Here is a 23,292-nt window from a genome sequence, read left to right as displayed (position 1 = left end):
GAACAACCGTTAATATATAACACTTCTCCACTTACTGCCATTCCAGTGATCATCACAGTTCCTTTGTCTACTTCGCACTACACACACTAATTTGTTTTTAATCAATTAATAACCAAATCAGAGCGGGAAAAAAAGTGGTTTGGTTTTGGAGTATGATGAAAACTCTGGTTTTAACGTCTCTTTAAGAATATAAAAATATGTTTGGTGTTTTAAAGGGCTGAGTTTGATTGCAAAACTTTTAGGGCAGTTTCTTTAATAAGTCTGCCTGCAAATCTGGCATGAGAGAGTATTCACTTACTGCCAATTAAGCCTTTATTTAGAAATGTAGGTTAGATGAATAAATGCCAGGATCTGTAAAATAATTCAAATCCCAGCTGTTTGTGTGAAGTGACAAGTTAGATGTGCAAAGGCAGCCCAGCTGGGAAGAGGTTTTACAGTCAGCTAGTCAGACAGGTCAGCATAAGTTATAACTTTACAAGCTATTTCTGGTAGCATGCCAGAAAGAAAATGGACCTGGTTTTTGCAAAACTAATGAGTCGAAGTATGGCTTTTGTTCAGATCACTGAGTTCCCCTCAGAGGCCTTAATGACAGAGGTAGAGAGCTTCAGGATCAGTTATTGAGATTTCAGTTCACGTTGACAAAACTCCAATTTTTAAATCAATTTGGTATTTCTTTTGCAAAAAACAAGGGTAGCTTTGACTAATAGGCCATTTTACTGCAGTGCTAAAATTAAGAGGTGAAGTAGTGGCTGGGCTTAGTAAACAGTTAACAGCTTGAGTGATTTCTCTCAGACGTGCAGACAGGCCACATTAAACTATTTTAAGTGTCATTCAACATGAGGAATCAAAATAAATGCCCAGAACCTAAATCTGTCAGTGTATTTCTCCCAGCCATTTACCTCCTGTTTCTTCCTACCAGCTCTGAATCTCGAGGGACTGCTATGCTACAGTGACACCCGCAAACTGCAGCCCTGAATCCTGCTTCACCCGCAGATTGGTTGGAGCGTGCTTCTTTTCTGCTTTGGCATATCCTTTGGGGTCTAACCCATTCTGAAGCGTCCCAGGCCAGCGTAAGACACATGACAGTGTACAGAGCCTTTAGTTTCTTTGCAATGCTTTGTACTTTTTGTGAAAGGACTGGGGATCACTGATGCAAGTTTACTGTCATTCACCTTTCCACACTGCTTCCCTTCTCAGTAAATCCAGGTTTCAAAGTCTGCCATTTAAAGGCCAGGGAATTCAATCTGTCATGGAACTGTTCTGTACTGCTAATCACAGTTTATTCTTAAAGAAAACCAAGAGAAGAAAAGCCAGCCAACTCCTGTTACCCATTTGTATAGGCCATGCAATGCAAATGCTTGAGCTGCTGCTGAATTATAAAGGAAAAGCATGCAGGCAAGATAACTAAGCTCTTTTCCTGGGCCCTGAAAATGTATCCCTGTCTTTTTCTTCTGCAGTATCTCCAGAGATAATGCCTGCTGCCCTACTTATCTTGATGTGTTTGCAAATATACTTCTGTCTCCAGCCTTACAGCAGTATCGTGAGGAAGCCAGGGAGTCTGAACACTGAATCTTTCAGCAAGTTGCTCTTCCCACTCCTCGCAGGAAAGGCCAGGAATATGTGTCTTTGGGCAAGTATAACCAGACAAGTAATGCTAATGTGATTAGTTCCTAATGGGTATAATGTTGTGATATCATTAAAACCTGAAAACTGGATATAAAATGCAATCAAATCATAATTCTAGAATTACTTCTACACTGTGTGCTGGTTTTGGCTGGGATAGAATTAATTTTCTTCATAATGGCTAGTGTTGATAATATAGAGATGTTCTTGTTACTGTTTATAATCCGTGTATTATCAACACTGTTTTCAATACAAATCCAAAACATAGCCCCCTACTAGCCACTACGAAGAAAAGGAACTATCCCAGCCAAAACCAGCACACATTGACTTTCCAAAAGTTGTTTTGAAAGGCACTCAATTGGGGCCACATGGTTTTAAAATGTCATTGAGACAATCTTTCTTTTTTGGGCTTAGTTTTGCCCTCATGTTCATGAATAACGTTTTGCTAGTTTATTAAAGGAGATAGCCAGTGTTTTTGTGGCAGCAGCTCACAAGCAACGAAAACACTGACTTCGCATGCTTTTCTGCATACATGCACTAGATCTCACTGATATGACTGGCTGCAAAGATTTCAGGGGACTTGCTCCTGGGAACAAATGCAAATAATTTGCTTAGGCCATGCTGGGGGGGACGGCTCTGATAAAACCAACCATTTGAATATTTGCTCCTTCCCTCCTTGTCTTCCCAAATAAAATCTAACTGAAAGTTTAGAAGATCTGGATGAACTAGTAATTTTTTAGCTGTTTGGCTGAAACACAACTGTAGATGAGAGAAAATGCTGTGAGAAAGCATCTCTAAGCTTGTAAGACACTGGGGAACACTGGCAATACTATGAGAAAGCTCCGTCACCTGAGATTTCCAGACATAAGTTCAGATGGGCTTTAAAATACTGACAGGGCAGAAGAGAAGAGAGAGATGGGCTGGGACAGAGTCTCAAACTGAACACACTCAGTCTGAATAAAGGGGAAGGAGCTAAAAGTTCATAAAAAGAGGTGGAAAGTGAAATGACGTTTAGCATGAGAGATGGGCAAATAGAGCAAACTTTAGCTAAAGCATCAGGGAAGGTGGGAGAACAAGCCCAGCTTTGGTTTAGAAAGAATCAAGATGAAAGTTTCAGTGAGGCAGGAAAAAAACCCAACACTTTTTCCTCGAATGACTTCTTCCTTAAAACAGCTGGTTTACAGCTAAGAATAACTAGGGCAACCTAGATGAGTATATTAAAAAACTGTTACCCAAGGTCACAAGCATAGGAAGAACTTGAATAACTGACTACGTACTCTGATGATCAAGAAAGGAGAGAAAAGAGTTTTGAAATTTGTAGGTTCACTGTTTTTCTCCCTTTTTGTCTGAATTCAATGAAACAATTACATGACCTTAACCCATTCTCCTGAGCTCTTCTCCCCCAGCCTTTTAGCTCTCCCCATCTTCTGCACAGACATCCCCCCTCAGACACGAGTGATTTCATGTCAGGTAATACTTGCATACCCTCAGCAGCCCTTACAAAGTTTTTGTGCTCCAAGCAGTTTGCCTTCTGCAAGCAGCTGGGCAGCTCAATGACATGAGTTTATGCCCTAGTGCTCGTTGGGAGGCATGAACTGTGAGATGATCTGCTAAAGCTGGATTAAGAGAGGCTTTGGGGTCGGGTGGGAAATGGGAGCAAGAGTTTGGATTGTCTACACGTGGCAGTCTTAATACTTCCCCCCCCCCTCCCCCATGCTTTTCTGAAAATTACTGGCCCAAATACCAGAATTATATATCTGCATTTTGAGGTGTTCCAGAGCCATTTAAATTTATTCCTAATACAGGAAGCATATTAGGAAGCATGCTATTTTAATGAAAATTAAAATAGACCCAAAATCAAGCTACTGAAGAGAGTTTCAAACACAGGGTATCACAACAAAATACTTCCAGGGAAGGGCTGACAACCAGTTGCATAAAATAGGGATTTAACTCTTCTGTAGCAGCTTTATAGCTGATCAGTAAAATGAGAGAAAAATCAGTTTTCCTGAGGAGCTGGCACAGAATGTTTAGCTGCTCAAAGGGCTTATTGTAGAAAATATATTTACCAGAGAGAAAATGAAGTCTGGAAGAGACCCAGCTCTGGGTTGAATGAATTTGAAAAGGCTCTTTCACTGCCTCTGTAAGTTTAGTGTATAAATCAAAATTAGGGCTTAATTTTTAAATTTTATTTCTTAACTGGGAGGAGGACCTGCTGCTAAACAGAAGCCAACATCCTTTTAATGGACTCAGTTGTTGAAAACATGCAATTACAGTTTGACCAAAATGCAGTCTGGGTCACTGCAGGCAGCACACGGACAATTTGACCAAGAACCCTCCTTCCCTCCGAGACAGACATACAGAGAAACGGACAGACTGCGCTGTAAGCCACCGAGCTTTACCTTTCTGGAGCTTAGATGCATTGTCCTGTATCCAGCTGAAAAGATTGGCAAAGTCACAGTCACAGACCCAAGGGTTGCCCTCTAAGCGTATAGTCCGCAGGGAGGGAAGCGCTTCTAGGGCTGCCACATTTAGGCTTTGTAAGTTATTGTCATTCAATTCTAACACTTGGAGCTGTTCCAGGTTCTCAAAAGCAGCCTCATCCACATCCACCAGGTTATTGTTTCCAAGGCTCAATTTTATCAGTTTTTCTGCTGATTTGAATATCCCAGCATCAAGCTGTGTTAAATTATTGTAGCTTAAGTCTAAATACACCAGTTTGGTAGAACTGCTAAAAGTGCCCTCTTCTAAAGAGGTGAGGGAGTTATTCCTGAAGTCCAAATAGACTAGGTCTCCATAAAATATAAAGAAATCAGCTGGTATCGCCTGAATGTTGTTATCAGCTATCAGAAGTTTCCGTACATCCAATGGAAATTGATTAGGAACACTTGGGAGTCCTTGATCCCGGCAATCTATGGTGTGGTAGTCCATACAGCTACAGACAGCAGGGCAAAAATGACCCACGGGTAAGAAAAGCAGGCAGACAAAGACAGAAAAAGGCAGAAGGCAGAAAGGAAAGCATGGCAACATCGTCAAGGATTTGAGAGCTGTGATGAGCACCACTTCTAAGAGAAAGACATTTTGCTCAGCTGAGCAGCAGTGCCTGGTACTTGTGTGTGTGTGATTGTATCCAGGAGATCACATATCATCACAGATCCGATGGCAGCAGTCTTGGGAGGGGGGAGGGAGAGCAACTGAAGGAAAGAGGGAGGGAGGCAAATGTGAGGATTTACACTGTCAGAATATTATAATGCCGTACAGTGTAAGGGAAAGCGATGATTGGGTAAACGGAGGATCTTTCAAAGGACTCCCTTGCTTTTCTGAGCTAAAAAAAGCCGAGAGCCTGTTTCCATATTTGCTGTATATTCCAGCAAATGGGAAATCACACCTGATCCTGTGACTCTGACAGCTACAGCTTATGCTTAAAGAGCCCTTCAGGTAACAAACCCTGATGAAATCACTTATTTTGTTTCTTCGCACGAGCCTACATCAAGGTGACCAATGCCCTCTGGAAATGCAAGCGAGGGTCAGGGAAGTATCCTGGTTGACTGCTAAGGAATGGTTTCCCTTTCATTTGTAAAACAGGGAGCAGAAGAGCAGCAAGGGCAGTGGGGGAGTTGAGGGCAAGCCCAAAGACAATGAACACTGACCTGTGCTGTTTCTGGATGCCTTCTCAGCTTTTACAGCAAGCATGTTAATGATATCTAAATATGACTCACTGTCTTTTGACCAAGAAGTATAACCTACTGCTGCAACAAGGAATATTGTCTCAAAAGCAAGGGGGGTTTCCACCCTTCCTATTTTAATGACCAAACCAGCTACTTTCTAATATGGCACTGGTAATGTCGGTTGGGCCACATAAAAGTGCAAATTGTGGATCAAATCTTCAGCTAGTTACAACTGAACAGATTGTGCTTAGGGCGTTGAAATATTTGACAATCAATCTGCTGGTGTCCCATGGGACAGCTGAGATGACTTTGCAACAAGGCATCTATGTTTTTCTGACATCCCCAAATCCACACCCAGAAAGGTAAGTCCTCTGCCAGCTGCAAGCTTAACTCCATCCCTCCCTCTTTATGCACATTGTGTAAGCAGACGGAAATGGGACTCCAGTGCTTGGGCCACACTTCTGTGCTATGAGGGAAGATTTTTCTAAAGAGATTGTATTTGGGTGCATATGTCCTGAAGATTAGAGCACAAACTCAAACACCTTTGGAACGCTCATTCCTAGGTCAAAGAGAAGCCAGTAATCTTGATTTAAGGTCATATTTCATAACTGAATTCATCTTTCATCCAGGACAGGGTACAAAAATTGCCTTCTAAGATAGCCTATCCTCCCAAGATACGTGCACTTAAACTCAAATAATGAAAGCAGTATTATCGACCTCTCCTTCCGTAAGTATGTAGAAACACTGAACTGCTGGGAGGGAACGAAGAAAGAGCCAGACTGTTCTCAATAGCGCCTACTGACAGAAAGGGAGGCTACGGGCACAGATTAAGAAACATCTGAACACAACATAACACTTCTTTTTAACTGTGAGGGCGGTCAGACACTGGAACAGGTTGTCCAGAAAGGTTGTGGAGCCTCCATTTGCAGAGATATTCAAAACCCAACTAGAGGCAGCATTGGGCAACCTGCTCTGACTCTGCTTGAGCAGTGGGACTGGACTAGATGATTTCCAGAGGTCCCTTCCAACCTCAGCAATTCTGTGAATTGCTGTTAGAAAGGGTTATACTTTTGGACATCTCTCACATTTTGCCACACACCTTGTTTCTAATTCATAGGTCTTTTAGCTAAACCACCTTGAGCCAGCCTCTAGATCCCTCCCATAAACACCCATCCTGCTCCAGGTGTCTTTTGTGTCTTGAATTACTTTTAAAACACCACCCAGAAAGAAATGGGCACAGCTTGCCTCTATAAATCACCAAGGCAAAGCCCAATTAAATTCCTGAGATGATTATTTAAAATATTTACCTTTAAATTACAGAGGAAGTAGAAGTTTGATAGGCTACCTCTGAATAAAAAACACATGCAAAACAGCTCTTGTAGTCAGGATTCAACAAATCAGCATCAACAAGTAACTGCAACTGGTATTTCTCATGCAGAAATGATGCTTTTTAAACTTTTAAGGCTGTTTCTTACAAACACTTGTTCCTGCTGTAATTTACTGCTTTTCTGCCCCTAATTCAATTCAGGCTTTAGGTCAGAGATAAAGCTGTTCCTAACACAGGAAAGCAGAACTGACTTGATACCTTTTAGTAATGGTAACTTTATAGAGAGAGATTTAGCTGTTTAGTGAGGTTATCAATACCCAGGACTTAAGGGTCCCTATGGCTCCTCCTATGCAGACCTACCCTCCTTCTATCAGATGTACAGAGTCAGACTGACATTTTCTTTTCAAAGATGCCTCAGCGTTATTATGCCTGTTTCACAGATGGGAGACTACCGACAATAAGGCACGATTTGTGAAAGATCCAAGAACATATTAGTGGCAGCGGTAGGAACAGGACTCAGCTTCCCTAAAAATTCCACCAGCCCTTGCTAAAACTACCACTCCTTTTTGTAAGAAACAGACCTTCCTTTTGCTCAGCTGCACATGAGTTTTCTTTACATATTACCCTCTGAAGGGGAAGCGCTGTAAGCAACACTCTTTTCACAGCTTATTCTGCACACTCATATGCAGTTTGCATACAGTATCTGTGGAGCTTTCCTGTCTGAGATGTTTGTGAAGGGGTTGGCAGGAGACTAGGGCTTACTATCAGGCTCTGGATATTTTGGGGTAGGTATCCTCTAGGTTTGTCAAACATCAGCCCTGCTCCCACAGCATCCAGACACAGTTTCACTGCCAACACGTCCCAGCACTGATCTCCAGCTACACAAGACCAGCTCCAGTGCCAGCTGTCACAGGCCACCTGCCACGGTCTGATACCTTTCTCTTGCCATCTTTGATTTCAGAAAGTTTCTTCCTGGCCTGTCTTTCTCTGTGTAACATTTCCTGTTTCAGTTTGTTCAGCTTTACTCATTCCTTAGCTATTGCTTACTTCCGTTCCTCATCTGTTTCCCTTTTAAATCTTTTGAAGTTTCGTTCACTTGCCAGACATTTCAGGCAATTTTGGACAGCGGGACAGAGATTCTACAAAGCTTTCTATCTAATAAGATATTAAAGCTTTACTTCTTTAATTTTTCATTTGCATCAGTCAGTTACAGTAACCTGTACTACTAAATAAGGGGTTTAGCCTGCTGTCTCCTAAGTGCACAGCACCCTCTTGTGCCCTACAGAACAGCGGCCATTCCACAACCACTGGTCTCTTCCAATAACCTATTAGCAAGTTTTACCATACTCCTATAGTTTACCTATACTCTGAGCTTCACTTCCTCCTCTTCCAGTGGCCTATTAAAGAAACCCCAATCACTCCATGCAAGAAAATAAAAGATATAACCCCAGTGGTGTTACCATGTGCTATTTTTAGAGAGGCATACAGTAAGACAGAGAGCAAGCCCAAGTAATGTATAGACCTGAGAAGGGAAGCAGATGCAAGGAGCAAAGCAAGCTTCCAATTCGCTGCTTGCACTACGTCAGGGGAGCCAAATTACAAACCTATTGTATGCTGCCGCTGCTGTCATTCGAATTTCATTCTACCTGCACAGCTTGTCATATGTTTCAGCTATTTCTTGCAGTAACAGGGACACTAGATCATGGATTTCCAATCACCTATTGGATCTGTTTGCTGGGGTTTTTTTGAGGAAATATTAAAGTACATCGCAATACGAGGACTTTGGCTCCAACTGACACTACGACAAAATACAAAATTGCTCCAGTGAGTAGCCTCAGAAATAAAGATTTGCTTATAATCTATGCTTCTTCAGTACTCCCAAGCAAAGCCCTCATAGCTTTCTCACCTGTTATCCAAAAATACTTCCAATAACTAAATTTTAGTTCATATAGTTTTGAAAAACCACAAGCTTCCCAATTAGAAATTCATGCCAAACAAAAAAATAAATATTCTTCTCTCCACACAGATGGGATCCCGCATAGATCAAATCTCAACTATCAGCTCATTTATCTATGATCCTGGCTTCCAGACTCCCCTAAGGCAAGACAGACAGGCTGGGTTTGAAAAACGCACTTGTAAAACAAACAGGGTAACAATTTCATAATCAAAGAACTATGGAGGAGTTTGTGTCAAATCCTTTTGTGGAGAATGAGGAAACAAAACCAATTGATCTCCATACCTCCCAGTTGTAGAAGTTGAATAAGCACAGCAGTAGGCAGGCTTTGGACTAAACCAAAGATCTAGCTTTCCATTCCTTTAATTTTTTATTCAGGATACTACTAAGAGAAACTTCTAAAATAAAAGAGGGAGTGACAAGCCACACTGGTCCAGGATCTTTAGTGTGCTTGCAGTATCATGTCATGGCCAGCAGTAGGAAACTATCAGAAAAACCATCCACTTCCTTGCCTAGTGAAGTAAGAAATAGTTTTGTAGAAAAATGACAGAGGTTTTGTTTTTCCTGGAGAAACTTCCAGCCCTTCCCTTAAAAGCACTCAAAACTTCCCAAAATAATTTGAGTAATAGAAGAAAAAAGAAAGAGCAATCATAGTACAAAAACATATGAAGGATTCAGATCTCAGCCAATAAATCCTTACTTACAAGAGACTGAAACCGAAAACTGTCCGTCCTCATTCATATTTTTGAACAGCTAATTGAGCATATTTTTCCATGAAGCAAGTTATTATTCCAGGCTTATGCTTCATTGAGTTAAGGTACATATCACGTCCAAGGCTGCTGTACCAGGTGCACATAAGGATTGCAAAGGGGTTTCCTCCTCATTATCATACACTAGCAATGTGTCATGGGAACCAATGTTCAAACTTGAATGACTAACAGTATGTTAATCAATTAATCAAACACTGAAATCAAGTGCTAAACAACATCCCTGAACAGAAGTCTCATCTTTAATTCAGATATTTACCATTTTGGCTTTAGTGCTTTTTTCTTTTGAGAAAAATCTTCCCCTGCTATGACCAGGCACGTTTTAATGAATGCAGCCAAGGAGCACCTTTGGACAGTTTACCCTCTGATCTTACATCTAAGAAGGACTGAAAAAGCAGAAGAGAAAAAGGGTATATTGCTTTGCCTTACAATTTAGGAGATGATAGAAACTGTGAACCAAAGCTTGTAGTGCACCTGCCCAGTCCTTCACTGCTGCTGTCGCTGCTGCTGCCATGGCACTGGGAGGGAAATTACATCAAAATTAATCAACATGGCAGCAGCGATGATTGAATTTGAAAATCTCAGACATTGCAGTTCAGCAGCCAAATGAGACCAGCCTAAACCCATCAAAAGACTTCTATCATCTGCTCTAGACAAAGTGGCTCACGCAGACATGTGGTCACTATCTTATTGTAAACCATTACAATCACAAAAAGCATTCACGAGAGAGAGAACAGTGTAAATCGTAGTTCCTTTTTCCCTCAGGAGGGAGCTTGTATCCAGCCACTACGGTGCAGTCAACTGCTTGCCCTCCTCATAGTTTATACGCTGGTCCAGATTTACCACAGCTTTAAAGCAAATTAGAGATAACTAAAAGTGAACATTCTCCTAAGCTGTTAAACGGAGATATGCTCATGTATATCCACTACTACTCTTGTATGTAATAAAGTCACAAGTAAAGTTGGTCTCAGGTTTCTTCTCAAATACTGTTTAACCGGTCAGATTCAGCACTGGGTCTGTTAAGATCTGAAAAACCTCAGGGAGATGAGAGATCTGAGCTCCTTTAGAAGCTGTTTCTTTAGAAGCTCAGAGATTCTAAATGAAAGAAATATATAAGAAATCCAACACAGGATTTGTAGAGGAAAATTTAACTGCTTTAAAGTAGCAGTTGAACACAACTTTCATAGCTGAAACTTGTTTCAACCTGCAGCTAACTTTCAAGCAGTGAAGCTAAACAGAGAAGGAAGTTTGAGCAAATTCTCAAAGCCTCGAGATATCACAAAATTTAATTCAGCTGATGTAAAGCTAAGTAGATTGCTGTTTTTAAACCCATGATTGCCATTATAAACATGATATATTTGCTTCAAAAGACAAAAAACTAGTAATTCTCAAACTGATTTCCCTCAAATCGTGCACCACACACTGATTCTTTCCAGTCCTTCTATAGAGGAGAACTGCTCAACACATTATCAAAGCATTCAGAGGCTGAACGTGCCACTGTGCAATCTGGCTGAACAGAGGGTAAAGCATGACAAATGGTGTATGTTCTGGTGAAAAGAAGATAGGTTTTCCTTCCCTGTAAGGAAGGAAAACCAGAAATTATTCTGAAATATCTGGGAAGCAAATTTGTATTCTCTCAGCAGGAAGTATATAGTTTTAATTTGTACTCTGTGCTACCTAGAAAACCCTTTGGAGAGTTCTCTTTGTTCTAATGAATAGCAAATAGATTTACGGCAATTAAAACAGTTGACAGCTAATGTTTACAAAAACACCACATATATCCTTGGAGTATAAAAGCCGTCCAGATCATTAGGTCTGCATGGTACAGCAGAGTTAAAAAAAAAACAACTTCAACCAAAAAACCTCCAACAACCCAAAACCTCCAAAACAAACAAAAAAAGGACTTGAATTCATTTTGCAATTAACTTTGTAATATTAAAGGGCTGAATGTCTTTTCCAGACCAAAGAAGATGGTGCACTTGGGAGGATTTTATGCAAATTCATACCAAATATACACCCAGCAAGAAAACAGTTTCATCTACAAAGGCACCGCTTAATTGGAGGTCAAGGTCTTTTAATGACCTTTTTAATTACTTTGATAAGGGGCTTTCACAAAGACATTACAAGCTACCTTCCTTGGCTGTATTAATTTATTTGATGTGGTACAAGCTAACCACAACAGGGGAAAAAAACAGGCTAGATCTTCTAGATCTTTTTCCTAATGCAGAGAAAAAAAACCCAAAGACAGCCAGTTGTGCTTACTTCCCTTCTCCCATCTACCACACTGACTATTGCTGCATGCACTGCATGGATTTAAATATGCAGAGAGCATGTTTGTGTCAATGAGAATTCCAAGCATCAGTTGAGTGCTAGAAATAATGGAAATAATTATTACACCCCGTCTGTTCCCCTTTGCCATCAAAACATTTCATGAAAAATATAACTTAAAAAAAAATGCTCAGATGATCAGATTGTAATTTCAAAATAGCACTTGAAAACTGCCCTTTGAAATGCATCACATACTCATTAAGTTACGTGAACCATTCCCACAAGTGTGCACTTCCATATTTTACAGGTTAATTCTGAGCAACTGGCCTTCTGCAAAATAATTACTCCACAAAAATGCATCCATCTCTGCACTGGAACCACACAGCACTAAGAAGTACAAAGGGACAACAAACAACAGGTTAGGACTTGAGGCAAGACAACAAACACTAGAATCTTGCACTACATTCAAATGAAAGTAAACTGACAGAATAAGGGTGTGCAAATGTATGTTTGTGTGTATGTGTCCATATCTGAATGAATGCATGTACAGTTCCTTTTTAAAAAAAAAAAAAAAAAAGTCAAATACAGAAAATCCAGAGAGGGCAATCTAGTGGAAACAAATGAAAGTTTGGCCCTTACACTTTATCTGTAGCGCTCCTTCTGTAGACAGATCTATCATCCTTTTTAATCTTATGTTAAATAAATCAATTTCCCTTTCTAAATTCAAGAAATATCTGGTTCTTTCATATCCACATGAAGAACAAAACCAAACAAAATGGTAACAAAGATCCTTGAACCAATGGGATGAAATCCTCCAATGCAAAGGACTTGTTTTTACCTTTAAAGCATAACATAAATGTTGACAAGGCCCCTATACGTATGCAAAAAATGTTTGCAAGATGACAAAAGTTCATTATAGTTACCAATCTCCTAGTATAACTAAAGTATCTACAGTCCTGGTCATGGTAAATGATCCTGGTCATTCACTTGCCTTCACTCTAAAGCCATCTTTCTATCCTCTTACCAGTTTCCCTGGCTATACAGAAGTACAGTGTCCCTTAGGGAATGCAGCAATATTTTGACTTAATGCCTTCTGACATTTCACTCGCCTTGTTAATAAGATGGGTGAAATGTCAGGTGAAATTATATCAACCAGTGCAGCAATCCCCAAAAGGGAGGTGTTTGGAGTCTTGTAATACTGCCTCTGGATTTGCTTTTCAAAAACATGTTGATAACCAATGCTAATTATTACAATAACTAGCTTTCATAATTGCTTCAGAAATTACTTACCTCACTGACAACAAATCAGGGGTACTTCTCTGGTACTCAGTGATATCAGACACGACCTCCAGAATCTCGTTACAGTCACACTTTGATGGGTGTGTTAGTGAACGCTAGCAGAGCTGCTCTCTTTAACACAGCTTTCAGCCTACATGCTGATACTGCAGTGGTACATAGCAGTTTTAACTACTGGAACGTCAGTAGGACCCTTAGCATTGGGAGGTGGAGGTGTCTTAGTACTGGGTTGCACAGTTCCGGCATCCAGGAGTTGTCCCGCACTATGGCACAGTGCAAGCATGCAAGGTAACTCACTGCCCGTTGTCAGCATGTCTATCTGGTTTGTGTATATAATTAACATTTGGATGAACTCCTTCATACATCTGCTTATAGTCTTCTACAATTTTGAGGCCTGCCTAATTTCAGAGATATTAAAGCTGAGAAACATCACCAAAAAGATAAAACACAGAATCTCCTCCCTGGGGACTATTAGTGAAGTTAATGGGCATTAGTGCTGGCAGTATGCAGAGTGTAGTTCTCAGTTAGCACAATCTCTGGGATGGTTCTGCATTTTTTTTTCTTTAGTAGTATCAAAAATAAATCAATCTCACAAAAATGAAATAAGTGAAGTTGCTTAAATCTCAAACTTGAAGGGAACCCAGAAGAAAAAGTATGTTTGCTTCAGGCTCTTGTAAATGTTTCGCAAAGTTAATGGCACAGAAGATGAATATGGTAAAAATATTGTTCATGTGACATGTAGTATAGTCTCCTTTTTCTCAGGCTGTGCTATAAGCAAAAAGATATTTCTGGGATAATGGAATGGCTGCAGACTAAAAATAGAGAAGCCAAAAATGTCCAACAAAACACTTTCAACAAAAACTAAAATCGAAAAATTAATTTTAACTGCTAATTCCTGGGGTTTTTTTTAGAAAGTTTTTTCAATTTTAACCAGGGATTTAATTTGTTAATTCTTACATTTTCTCTATGATATTCCTCAGTAGGATATCATCTTCTGAGTTTTCCAAAAAGTCATCTCCTATAACTTATGGTCAGAAATACCTTATCTAAGCATATAATGAAAGGTTCCAATTTATTTCTTGACATAGACACTTATACAAATTACTTAGCTCCTTCTGCTGAAGCTAGGCAAACACTTGCTAAAATTATACGTGTGGCTTCTTTTGATACAGATTTTATGTTATAAACACTTTATTTGCTTTTCCTGCAAATGCAAGTCTAGCTTTCTGCTCTTCCTTTATCAAGGAAGTTTTAATTGTTTTAAGGATGGTTGGAAGTTTTCTCAGTAGGTGCATAAAAGCAGTCCCATTATTCAAAACTACCACAGACAGTAGCGCTGTATCAGTGTCAAAGCATTTATGTGACTATCGTGGACATGGGCATGGAATAGCTGTCAAGACATTGAAACAGCATCTGTGCAGTCCTCCTTAAAAGTTACCTGCCAATAAAAATCTCTGGAGTTACTAACAATGAAAGATTTTGATGGTGGTGGGAGAGGCACTTAGTTTGAAATGACTTTTTGTTACATTGCTGTTGTTGGGTCCCTAAAAGTGGGACCTTTCTTTTCACCAAAATGACATAAATCGTCACACGTTATCCAGCAAAGCATCTCCTCTGGCTACTATAGGTATTACATGCTATTCTATAGGATGGCCAAAGGAATATAGTTACAAGTTGTACCGCTGAGAAGTGTTTTAATGACTAGTTTTGGAGTAAGATGAACCATTGTAGATGCAATTTTGATGCATATATAAATATATATATAAAAAAATCCAGTAAAGGATTACTTATTGCAAGTAATCAAAAAACCTGTAATGATTTTTAGTTTGCTTTTAGACTAGCCACTTTTCAGCAAACATAGTATACTGATATACTGTCACTGATAACATGGCTATTGGACATCATTCAGTAGAGCAGACACATTATTGTTACTTTTAAGTAGTACTGCCTGGTACTGCCCGCTGCCTTGTGGCACATCATTATCACCTGAAGTGACAGAGGGCAAAAGCAGAAGGATGCAGGGTCACAAACGTTGAGCTGAGAACAGAGCTTCCTAATTCCTGAGGAGTTTCCTGGAAGATTTATGTGCGCACAGTTTTATGCAACATAAATAAAGCAAAAAATCAGTCTAAATCCCAGCGTTTTACCTTTACTCACACTTACAGTGTCATACCTCAGGGCCTCAGTTTCCCTTTTTGAACAGGGAAGGGATAAAACTGCTATAAGACTTAGGGATATACAGTGTATAAGATATGTGATCTAAATCCCTTAATTTTGGAATAATCTTCTTTGATATGAAAGATGCTGTATTATCAACAGTGCTTGCAGGCGATTAAAATTGTTAATATTCTTTGTATTGTACTTGGTGTGCAGCTGCCTACGCCTACAAATACATGAATCATGGTCCTCTAATTCAGTTTCCTGCAGTGAAACTAAGAAGATATTAACATTCCAATAAAGAAAAACCCTCTTAATCCATTACTTCTATTTAATGAAATAATTTATAGAATAGAGACAGGAAGAATCTGCAAAACTTATTTCCACTCCTGATCTACTGTGTAACCTTGGAAAAGACACTACAGCACTAGGTGCTTCAGTTTCCCCACTGCTTCATATGGAAATAACTAGAAGCAGCAACAGGATGGAGCTTTAAAGTGAAATGATATTCACCTCAAAAGCTTTCAGCATTTCCATTTTAAAAGGCATGGGCTTTTAAATATTTATATTTTAACAATACAATAGTGCCTTGATCCGAATACGCCTGTAGATGGCTTGGGGCTATTAAAGTGGTGAGCAGGCCTCCAAGAGAGCAACTATCTCATCCTCCTTTGTGTCCTAGAATTAGTTTATGCAAGACAGGTCTTGTAAATACAGAGCAAAGCATAAAACATTTATTTCCTAATTTAAAGCATGAATTAACTTACCCCTTAGATAGGAAACTCCTGCATTTGAACTGGCTTACCTTCTCTCCCCCAAGTTATTACTGACAAGCTAATATCACAAAAAAGTGATATCATGCACTGGTTTGAGTAATGCAAAGATAAGGTCTATCTTTGTGGATTCCAGTTTAATCGCATTCCTCTAGGTCCACCTTCTACACTCAGACTGGGACTCCACCCCTCTACACATTCTCAAGTCATCATTTCATTTTATCCAGATATAAATGATTTATAGTGTAGTTCAGAGAATAATCAAGCCCTGAATCTAATAAATTTTTAACTACAATGAACATTCATTACATGTTTTTGGTGTCCTTTGTTGGTCTTTTTTCCCTTGCTAAGATATTTATTCACTTTATTTTTCAGGAAAACAATCCAATATTATAAACATTTGGCAAAAATATTCGTAAAGCCATGCTATTAGTCTAGTACCTCCTAGACAAAGCATTCGCAGTTGCAGCTGAGACCCTTTATTAAATTCAGTGCTGTAGTATCTCATTTTAAGAGATTACAGTACATGATTCAGCTATATGTCGGTGGCATAATATGTGAACAAATTTAGATTTTGGAAAATAGATGAAATATCCATGATCCCCTCCTGATTTCAGTCCCTGGTTTTATTTTCATTTGAAGGTAGGCTTTGCCCCTTAATAAAATTCTTCAAATTACTGCTATCTGTTGAATTTGGTTGCTAGTCAGAAGGTGAGCTGGGGTCACCACAATGCCTGTCATTTCAAGATGACCCGTGGTCTCTACTGCTGAAAGATTACTGTGCCTTATTTCTCTCACTGAACCCTTCACCAAAGCATGTATTTTCATAGCCATTTGGATGTGTAGCCAGGGTGGAGAAACATGCTGCTGCTTGAAGATGGGATAAAAAAATTGCAGCCCAGAACCTTATGCGTCTGGAGCATATTTCCCTGCTCAATTTCCCCACTGGGACTAGGGAAGTGGTGGAATCCAGCCCTGCAGTGAGTGCATTTTAAACAAAACAGTACCTGTGAACATACCACTCCCTCTCGTGGCTGCAGAGCACTATGTAGATGGTCTCTTCCTGCCTGTTCACTTCTATTTATAGATAAATCCCAGTTATATGAAATGTGTCACAGAGTCAGGCAAGGCTGCTGCAGAACATCACTCTGCGCTCACTCCTTACCCACAATCAGCCTGCTTTTCTGCCCCTGCCTGCTCTCCCCCACTTTGAAACACAACTATTCTTTCTACCAGCTTTTGTTCATCTTTGCACTTCCTTTGTGAAGCCGCTTATTCTTGGGAAAATGCTTTGTATACAAAAAGGAAAAGAAACCACATTCTTTTATATGTGATTCCTCCCTAAAATCAGAGTTGAAATGGGAATTTTGTCATGGAACTTAATGGGGGTAGTATTTCTCATTTATTCATCCATGTGCATTTAATTTCTTCTAGAAGACACACAAGCTTATTGAAAGAGACAATTACTCATTTACAGAAAAACTGGCTGCACCCACGTGCTGTGAGTGCCCTACTCTGCCCATAGCCTTGTAAACCCAGGCAAATCCTGCCCCATGTGAAGATGCCCAGAGAGCTGATGGCCTGGCTACTGGGACACAGTATGGCTTGAAACAGTACAGGAACTGTGCTGGGTTCTGCCCAACTCCAAGCAGGTGTGATCTCGGCCACGTTGTCAGGATTACAACATTTCTTGGTGCGTTTTCAGCACACTCACACAATGTGTATTTAAAAAAATGAGGACGTGTAAATTCCTAATGACAGACACTTGCTTTATCTGTATAAACTCCCTAGAAAAGCAGTGAAAGTCTTTGAACGTATTAAGCAGCAAACTTATAGAACCATTCCGTAGTAAGTGAGAGACTGAGTACACAATACGTGTGTTTTTCCCCCCTTTTGGCTCCATTGCTATGTTGCTTTCCTTATATAACTGTTCTAGTTAAAAGAACACTCCTGACCTAAGAAAACCTACGTCAACCTTATAATTTTTTGTTAAATACATGGTGGTCATCCACAGGTTTAAAAGTAGTAAAGAGTGGGCATTCCATATTTAACTCTGAGTCACTCCATTGTATGTCACGTAGAGACAACTGCTGGCAGACTTTAGACTAAAGACTTTTTCTGGATAAAGTACTTACTGACAGAAATCCCAACTCTGAGTCCTCGGGAACATGCCTACTTCCTACAATCAGCTCTTACACTGTATGTAACCTGTTGCATTCAGTAAAGTTTATGTTTTCAGGTCTGTGTCCCCAGAGAACTGCACTCTCTTAGAAGAAAGCTTTATCCAGAAAGCAGCTGAGCAGCTCTACTCCAGGGGTCTTTATAAGCCACCAACACACATGGCCTCTTGAGAAAGGCAGTGTAGACTGTCCACTACATGTGTCCTACTCCCTTCAAACCAGTACTTTGCTTCAGGTAGGCAACAGTGTTACTTTTAAAAAAAAGATTAAAATTCATGCTTTTGTGTTAAATGGCCTGAATTCATCTGCTTCTAATGAAGAGCCTTACAGTATGAACAAAAAAAATTCAATTTTGAATTTATAAAAGCAGGAAATAAAGTCACCTCAACACCAAACCACAGACTTCAAGACACCATAGAGAAATCTTGACATTTTACATAGATCAACTCACTCTTACATAAAAATACTGTGCAGCCCTCTTTACCCTTTTCTTCTCCTAGTCCACCTTAATCAAATCTTTTTAGAACTGACCAAAATGACATTCTGGAGAAAAGCAGCTTGTACAAAGAACAATTGCCCATAAATCTAAAATGAAACTATTGCAAGTGTAGATGCATACTTCTTTTCCCTTAAATAGTAGTTTATTTTGAGAGTCAATTCAATATATCTGGATTTCCTGGCTAGGATGGAACCTGACTGCTTCAGAATTGCTCTCTCTACCAGACTGCTGTGTAGCCCAGAGGCACTGGGTCAGTGTGTGCCCATTTATCAGATCATAAAATATTTCAGGCTGCCTCTATGCCCCACAGATTGCAGTGCTGGATTGTGAACACTGGTATATATTGATTTCAGTGAAACTGAGTTATATCAGCTGAAAATCTAGCCTCATCTCAAACTGACTGATAAATATCATTACTAATCTAGCTTAAGATCTCCAACTTCAAGTATCGTTGCAATTTTCTGATTCAGTAATCTCTCTTCTCTACATCTGACAGCTAGGGTTACTCACACATCTGTGCACATAACATTTTACAGTCAGGAGCACAGATGGTCAAGGAACAGGATTTGATTTATAGTTGCTTATCTTCAAAATAGTTGCATAATATGAATATTCGAGTTTGTCAATACTAATACCAATCCCGCTCTATAGGACACATTTTACTTTTCAAGCAGTGAATTCTTCTTCTGTTTTATATCAGCTGCAAGTCTGACTTCACATCAAAAGCAGGGTCCCTGTTAGACAGGAAAGGCTGCCTGAAACAAAGAGCGTGAAAGCAGCATCTTCTGGTTCTCCCATTCCCTGATAGCTGCCCAGTGAAAAACTTCTGGATTGCCATTTTAAAAGCTAAATAGAAGGTAATATGTATTCTCATATCTTGCACACAAAATGCATTTCCAGAAATCAGAAACTAAAAGCACAGGGACTCAAAACCAAAAGCTACCACAAAGCCATAGCTATTTAAGGCCTACGCAAATCAATGAGGAGATATGATGGACTTCAACTTTAACAATTTGTGAATAAGGGAAGGTTAAAGCCATTTCTGAGGGCAAGGATCCATCTGCAAAAGCCTTATAAGAATCTTTGACTTCCATGTAAATAACCCCAAAAGATGGGAACATAATCATCCATGCTCTGTTTAACATCCGCTATGTAGACCTGAGTATGTGCATGTACAGGCACAGATGACTTCTCTCTATATACACACCTATAAAAAGGCCACACAAATGTCTCATCTCTTGAAAAGGAATATCCAAATTACCCCTCTACTGTCCCACAAAGTCCCACAAGTTGTCAGAGCCCGTAGCACCATGACAGATTTGAATGTCCTGGCTTCTGCCTGATTTACTACAGAATTCTCCATCAATGTACAGCTCCATGTGCTGCTAGAATTTCTCTTTCCACAGTACCATCTCCAGTACAAGCAAAATCTTCACTTACAATGTCTCCAGTACAGAGAAAGTAAATCCATATTTTCCCTTCCTACTCTTTCACTAAAAATACACTCCAAAAAAGTGTAAATTAAGCATCCAATTTGATAATATCCTTTGCTAATCTGGTCTGTAACTTAAAAGATTCTGTCTGTTTCTGTTGCCAAATTTCCTGTTTCTGTACCCCAGGGGCAGCTGTGGGCCCTGCAAAATTTGGTCAGAAGCATAAAACCTGTTTTCTGCAAGCTTTATTAATTTTTAAGCCATTTCCTGTTTTTCCTTTGCAGCCAAACCCGTCCCCTTTTGGCAGGTAGTGAAATACAAAAACCACGCAATTCAGTTTGAGGAAACGTTCTATTACTTGAAAGAAGAGACCCAGAATGATAGTTACATTTTTTCATTACCTGCTTTCAACAAGGCAACATTGCTTTACTGTGAAGTAATCTTTCAGCAAATCATGCTGTATAGAATTGGCCATCTCAGTTTTTGAATCCTTTATATAGATTTACTCTTAGAAAATATTGTGTAAGTCACAAGCAGAGAGTGTCCACAAAACAAATTCTTCTGGAAGTGGAAATAGCAAGTGAATTCTATTCATAGGTTGCATTTTTCATAACTGATGTTTAGGCAGCTTCTTTTGATATGTAACCCAAAACTGTACAAACTATTTTCTGTCCAGTTTGAGACACTAGAGCCTCGGTTCGCAGAAGGGACAAGCATGCACAGGCTCAATTTACAGGAGCTCTGTGTGTTTGGCACTCCTGAACATCAGTTCTAGAAGACACAGGTGTCCTCAAAGGGTTTCTAAAAATAAATCAAACACCAAAAAAACAATCAAATATCAATTCTGGTAATACGGCCCTAAAAAGTTTAGACCTTGAAAATCAGCATTGTCCCCAGAGTTCATTGTCACACTTTGTCCTACGCAGTATTCCTTACTTTCTGGATCACAGTAATGTTCACTTGCAGGGAAAGGAAATCCAGAGCTAGGTTTTTGCATTGTAAATGAATTAAACGTACACATACAGTTTATTTCATTCAGCAGAGAAATGCAATCAATTCCAGGATAAACTGCCAGACAAATTGCCAATTATAAGGCCAAACCAATACCAGAGATCATCATAAAGCACTACACTTTCAGAAGAGTGTACTTTGGCAGACTGACCAACCCTAACACTGCAAGCAACCGTACACATAGTCATACAGTCACAGAAATCAAACTGCCTGCATTTATCCCCTGCACAACTTCCCTCTTATCAGCAGTTACACAGAATCAGCAGCAAGGCTGCCCTTGCTGACGCTGGAGCTGCTGTTCAAAGCCTGTTTATGACAACAGGGAGTCTTCCATTGACTTCAGTGCTCCCGGGTTCGTATTGCAACATCGATTCAGGGGAAAACACATCATCCTACATGACTTCAGCCACTGAGGCAGAACACTCTGCAGGATATAGTCACTATTTTTCTCCTCCTCCGGCTATGTTTCATTCTTTGCTCTTACTGAACTAGAGACAGCCCAAGCCTCTCACAAGGCTGTGCAAATGACTGACACGGTCAGATGGAAAGAACAGATTATGAAATGAAAACGTAAGGGTTGCTGGTACTGCAGACCCTTTCCACCTCCTCCCTTAAACCACTCTGATTAAAAACACACAGAGCTGTCTAGCAAAAAAAAAAAAAAAAAAAAGGTGACCCACACACTCATATCCTGGCAATTTGTGGGAATTGTCATAACACACCCAGAACAAAAAAGACCAAACTCTCTGCATAGACCTAAACCTCATTTCATTACAGCATTTGAGCCCATTCACAAGTTCACTACCAATCAGCAAAGACAGACGCTTACATATAGGTATGCACTTACCTTCTGTTTTGAAACAAACAGCCCACAGTATTAAGTGCTGCTTCAAACATAGACAGACTGTTAAATCAGAACCTTAGAATAACTCCTTTATTTTCTCAAAACTTATTGGCTTATCAGACTTATACTACAGTGAACTATAGTTTCATTAAAAAAATGAACTTAATTTGGTACAGTTCAGAAGAAAACTTATCCCTCATCTCTCTCTGGCTCCATACCCTGTCCCAAGGGTATATTGGCTCTTCTGAAAGAATTTTGTTGATCATTTAAATCACAGGGCTCAGCAATGGCTCCCAGCCTTAATCTCCCTACTCAGCAAGATGCTGTCCTCACCAGAAGGCAAGTTCCTGTCATGGATGTCCTTAAGAAACTAATTGTCATCTTGGGATGAGATTGTAAGACATTCCTAGCTTTTTCACTAACTTGTTTTGCATCTGTAGGCAAATTTCTTTCCTGTTATTGCACTGTGATAGAAGCTGATTTTATTAAATTCTTCATAGTTCAATAAATGTATCTAAAGAGTTTTTCTTTGAGGAATAAGCTGGAGCAGGAGAAATAAGCTGGTATAGGAGAAACTATTCCTTATTGAAAAGAATAAAAAAGTTAAGAAGTGTTGAACTAGCTGCTGGAACTCTGACATCTTCAATTCCTGAAAGCCTAAGAGGTCCAGTTCTATACCCAGAATACAGTACAGTTTAAAGGAAGACATTATTTAATTCAGCAAATAGCTTATCCTTCTTCAGAAAGTCCTGAGACAAATTTGTTTACAGGAATATTCATAAAGATGAAAGGTCTTTGGAGTAACCTTTGAAGAAAATGGAATGAAATTCTAAAAATATCTTCTGTTACAAATGAGAATTTGTTAACATTAAAAAGTCACTGTTTGTTCCAGTTTGTCTTTCATAGCATACTACATTAATTTTTTGTTCCGAAATACATATAGAAATCTAAACATTCCATTCTGATCAGGTAAAGAATGATTTGGTTTGATTTTTCAAAATAACTTTCCTTACAACTGAAATTGTCCCCTAGCAAATTTCAGTTTCATATGAGTGGCATTTCCCAATAAGCAAACATTCCTTTAAATAAATTTGAAGCAGCATTACTGAGAATAATTAATCCCAGATTTTAAGATTCAAGACATGCTGAAAGTCAGTATATGGGAATATTTATTTTACTGGTTTTCTAAAGACAATAAGCCAATATTGCCTGTTGTTTCTTTGCATTAGCATTGGCTGTTTTCATCCTACTCCTAGAGATCTTCAACACTAAGAACATAAATTATACCTACAGCTAACAAATTCCTTTGGCACCTATCACTTTCAGCAGTAATGAAAACCCTATGGAAGATGTTGCACTTCCCATCTGCAGCCCTCTTTACATCACTATCACTGCTTCCATTTAGACTTGCTTTGCTTCCTTATAGCACAAAATGTTGCAGGGTCTTAATGAGGGCTCTGACTCACATTCACAGACCAAAACACCCTAGCCATGG

General features: G+C 39.5%; 1 protein-coding gene across 2 annotated transcripts in view; it reads right to left on the bottom strand.

Annotated features, from left to right (window-relative positions):
• LRRC38 (leucine rich repeat containing 38) overlaps positions 1-23,292 on the bottom strand; it is a 64,498-nt gene that overhangs the window by 11,404 nt on the left and 29,802 nt on the right. Inside the window, exon 1 of one of the 2 annotated variants that reach the window (XM_054849733.1) lies at positions 4,023-4,665. The exons of the other annotated variant lie outside the window; for it this stretch is intronic. Coding sequence (XP_054705708.1) covers positions 4,023-4,650 — 628 coding nt within the window. The 5' untranslated portion in view covers positions 4,651-4,665. Of the gene's footprint in view, positions 1-4,022; positions 4,666-23,292 lie in introns of those variants that run through there. 2 annotated transcript variants of the gene reach the window in all.

This window comes from Grus americana, chromosome 21 (assembly GCF_028858705.1).
Source record: "Grus americana isolate bGruAme1 chromosome 21, bGruAme1.mat, whole genome shotgun sequence".
Lineage (NCBI taxonomy): Eukaryota > Metazoa > Chordata > Aves > Gruiformes > Gruidae > Grus > Grus americana.
Note: the sequence above shows the minus strand (reverse complement) of the source record. Positions and strands in the feature narration are given on the sequence as shown.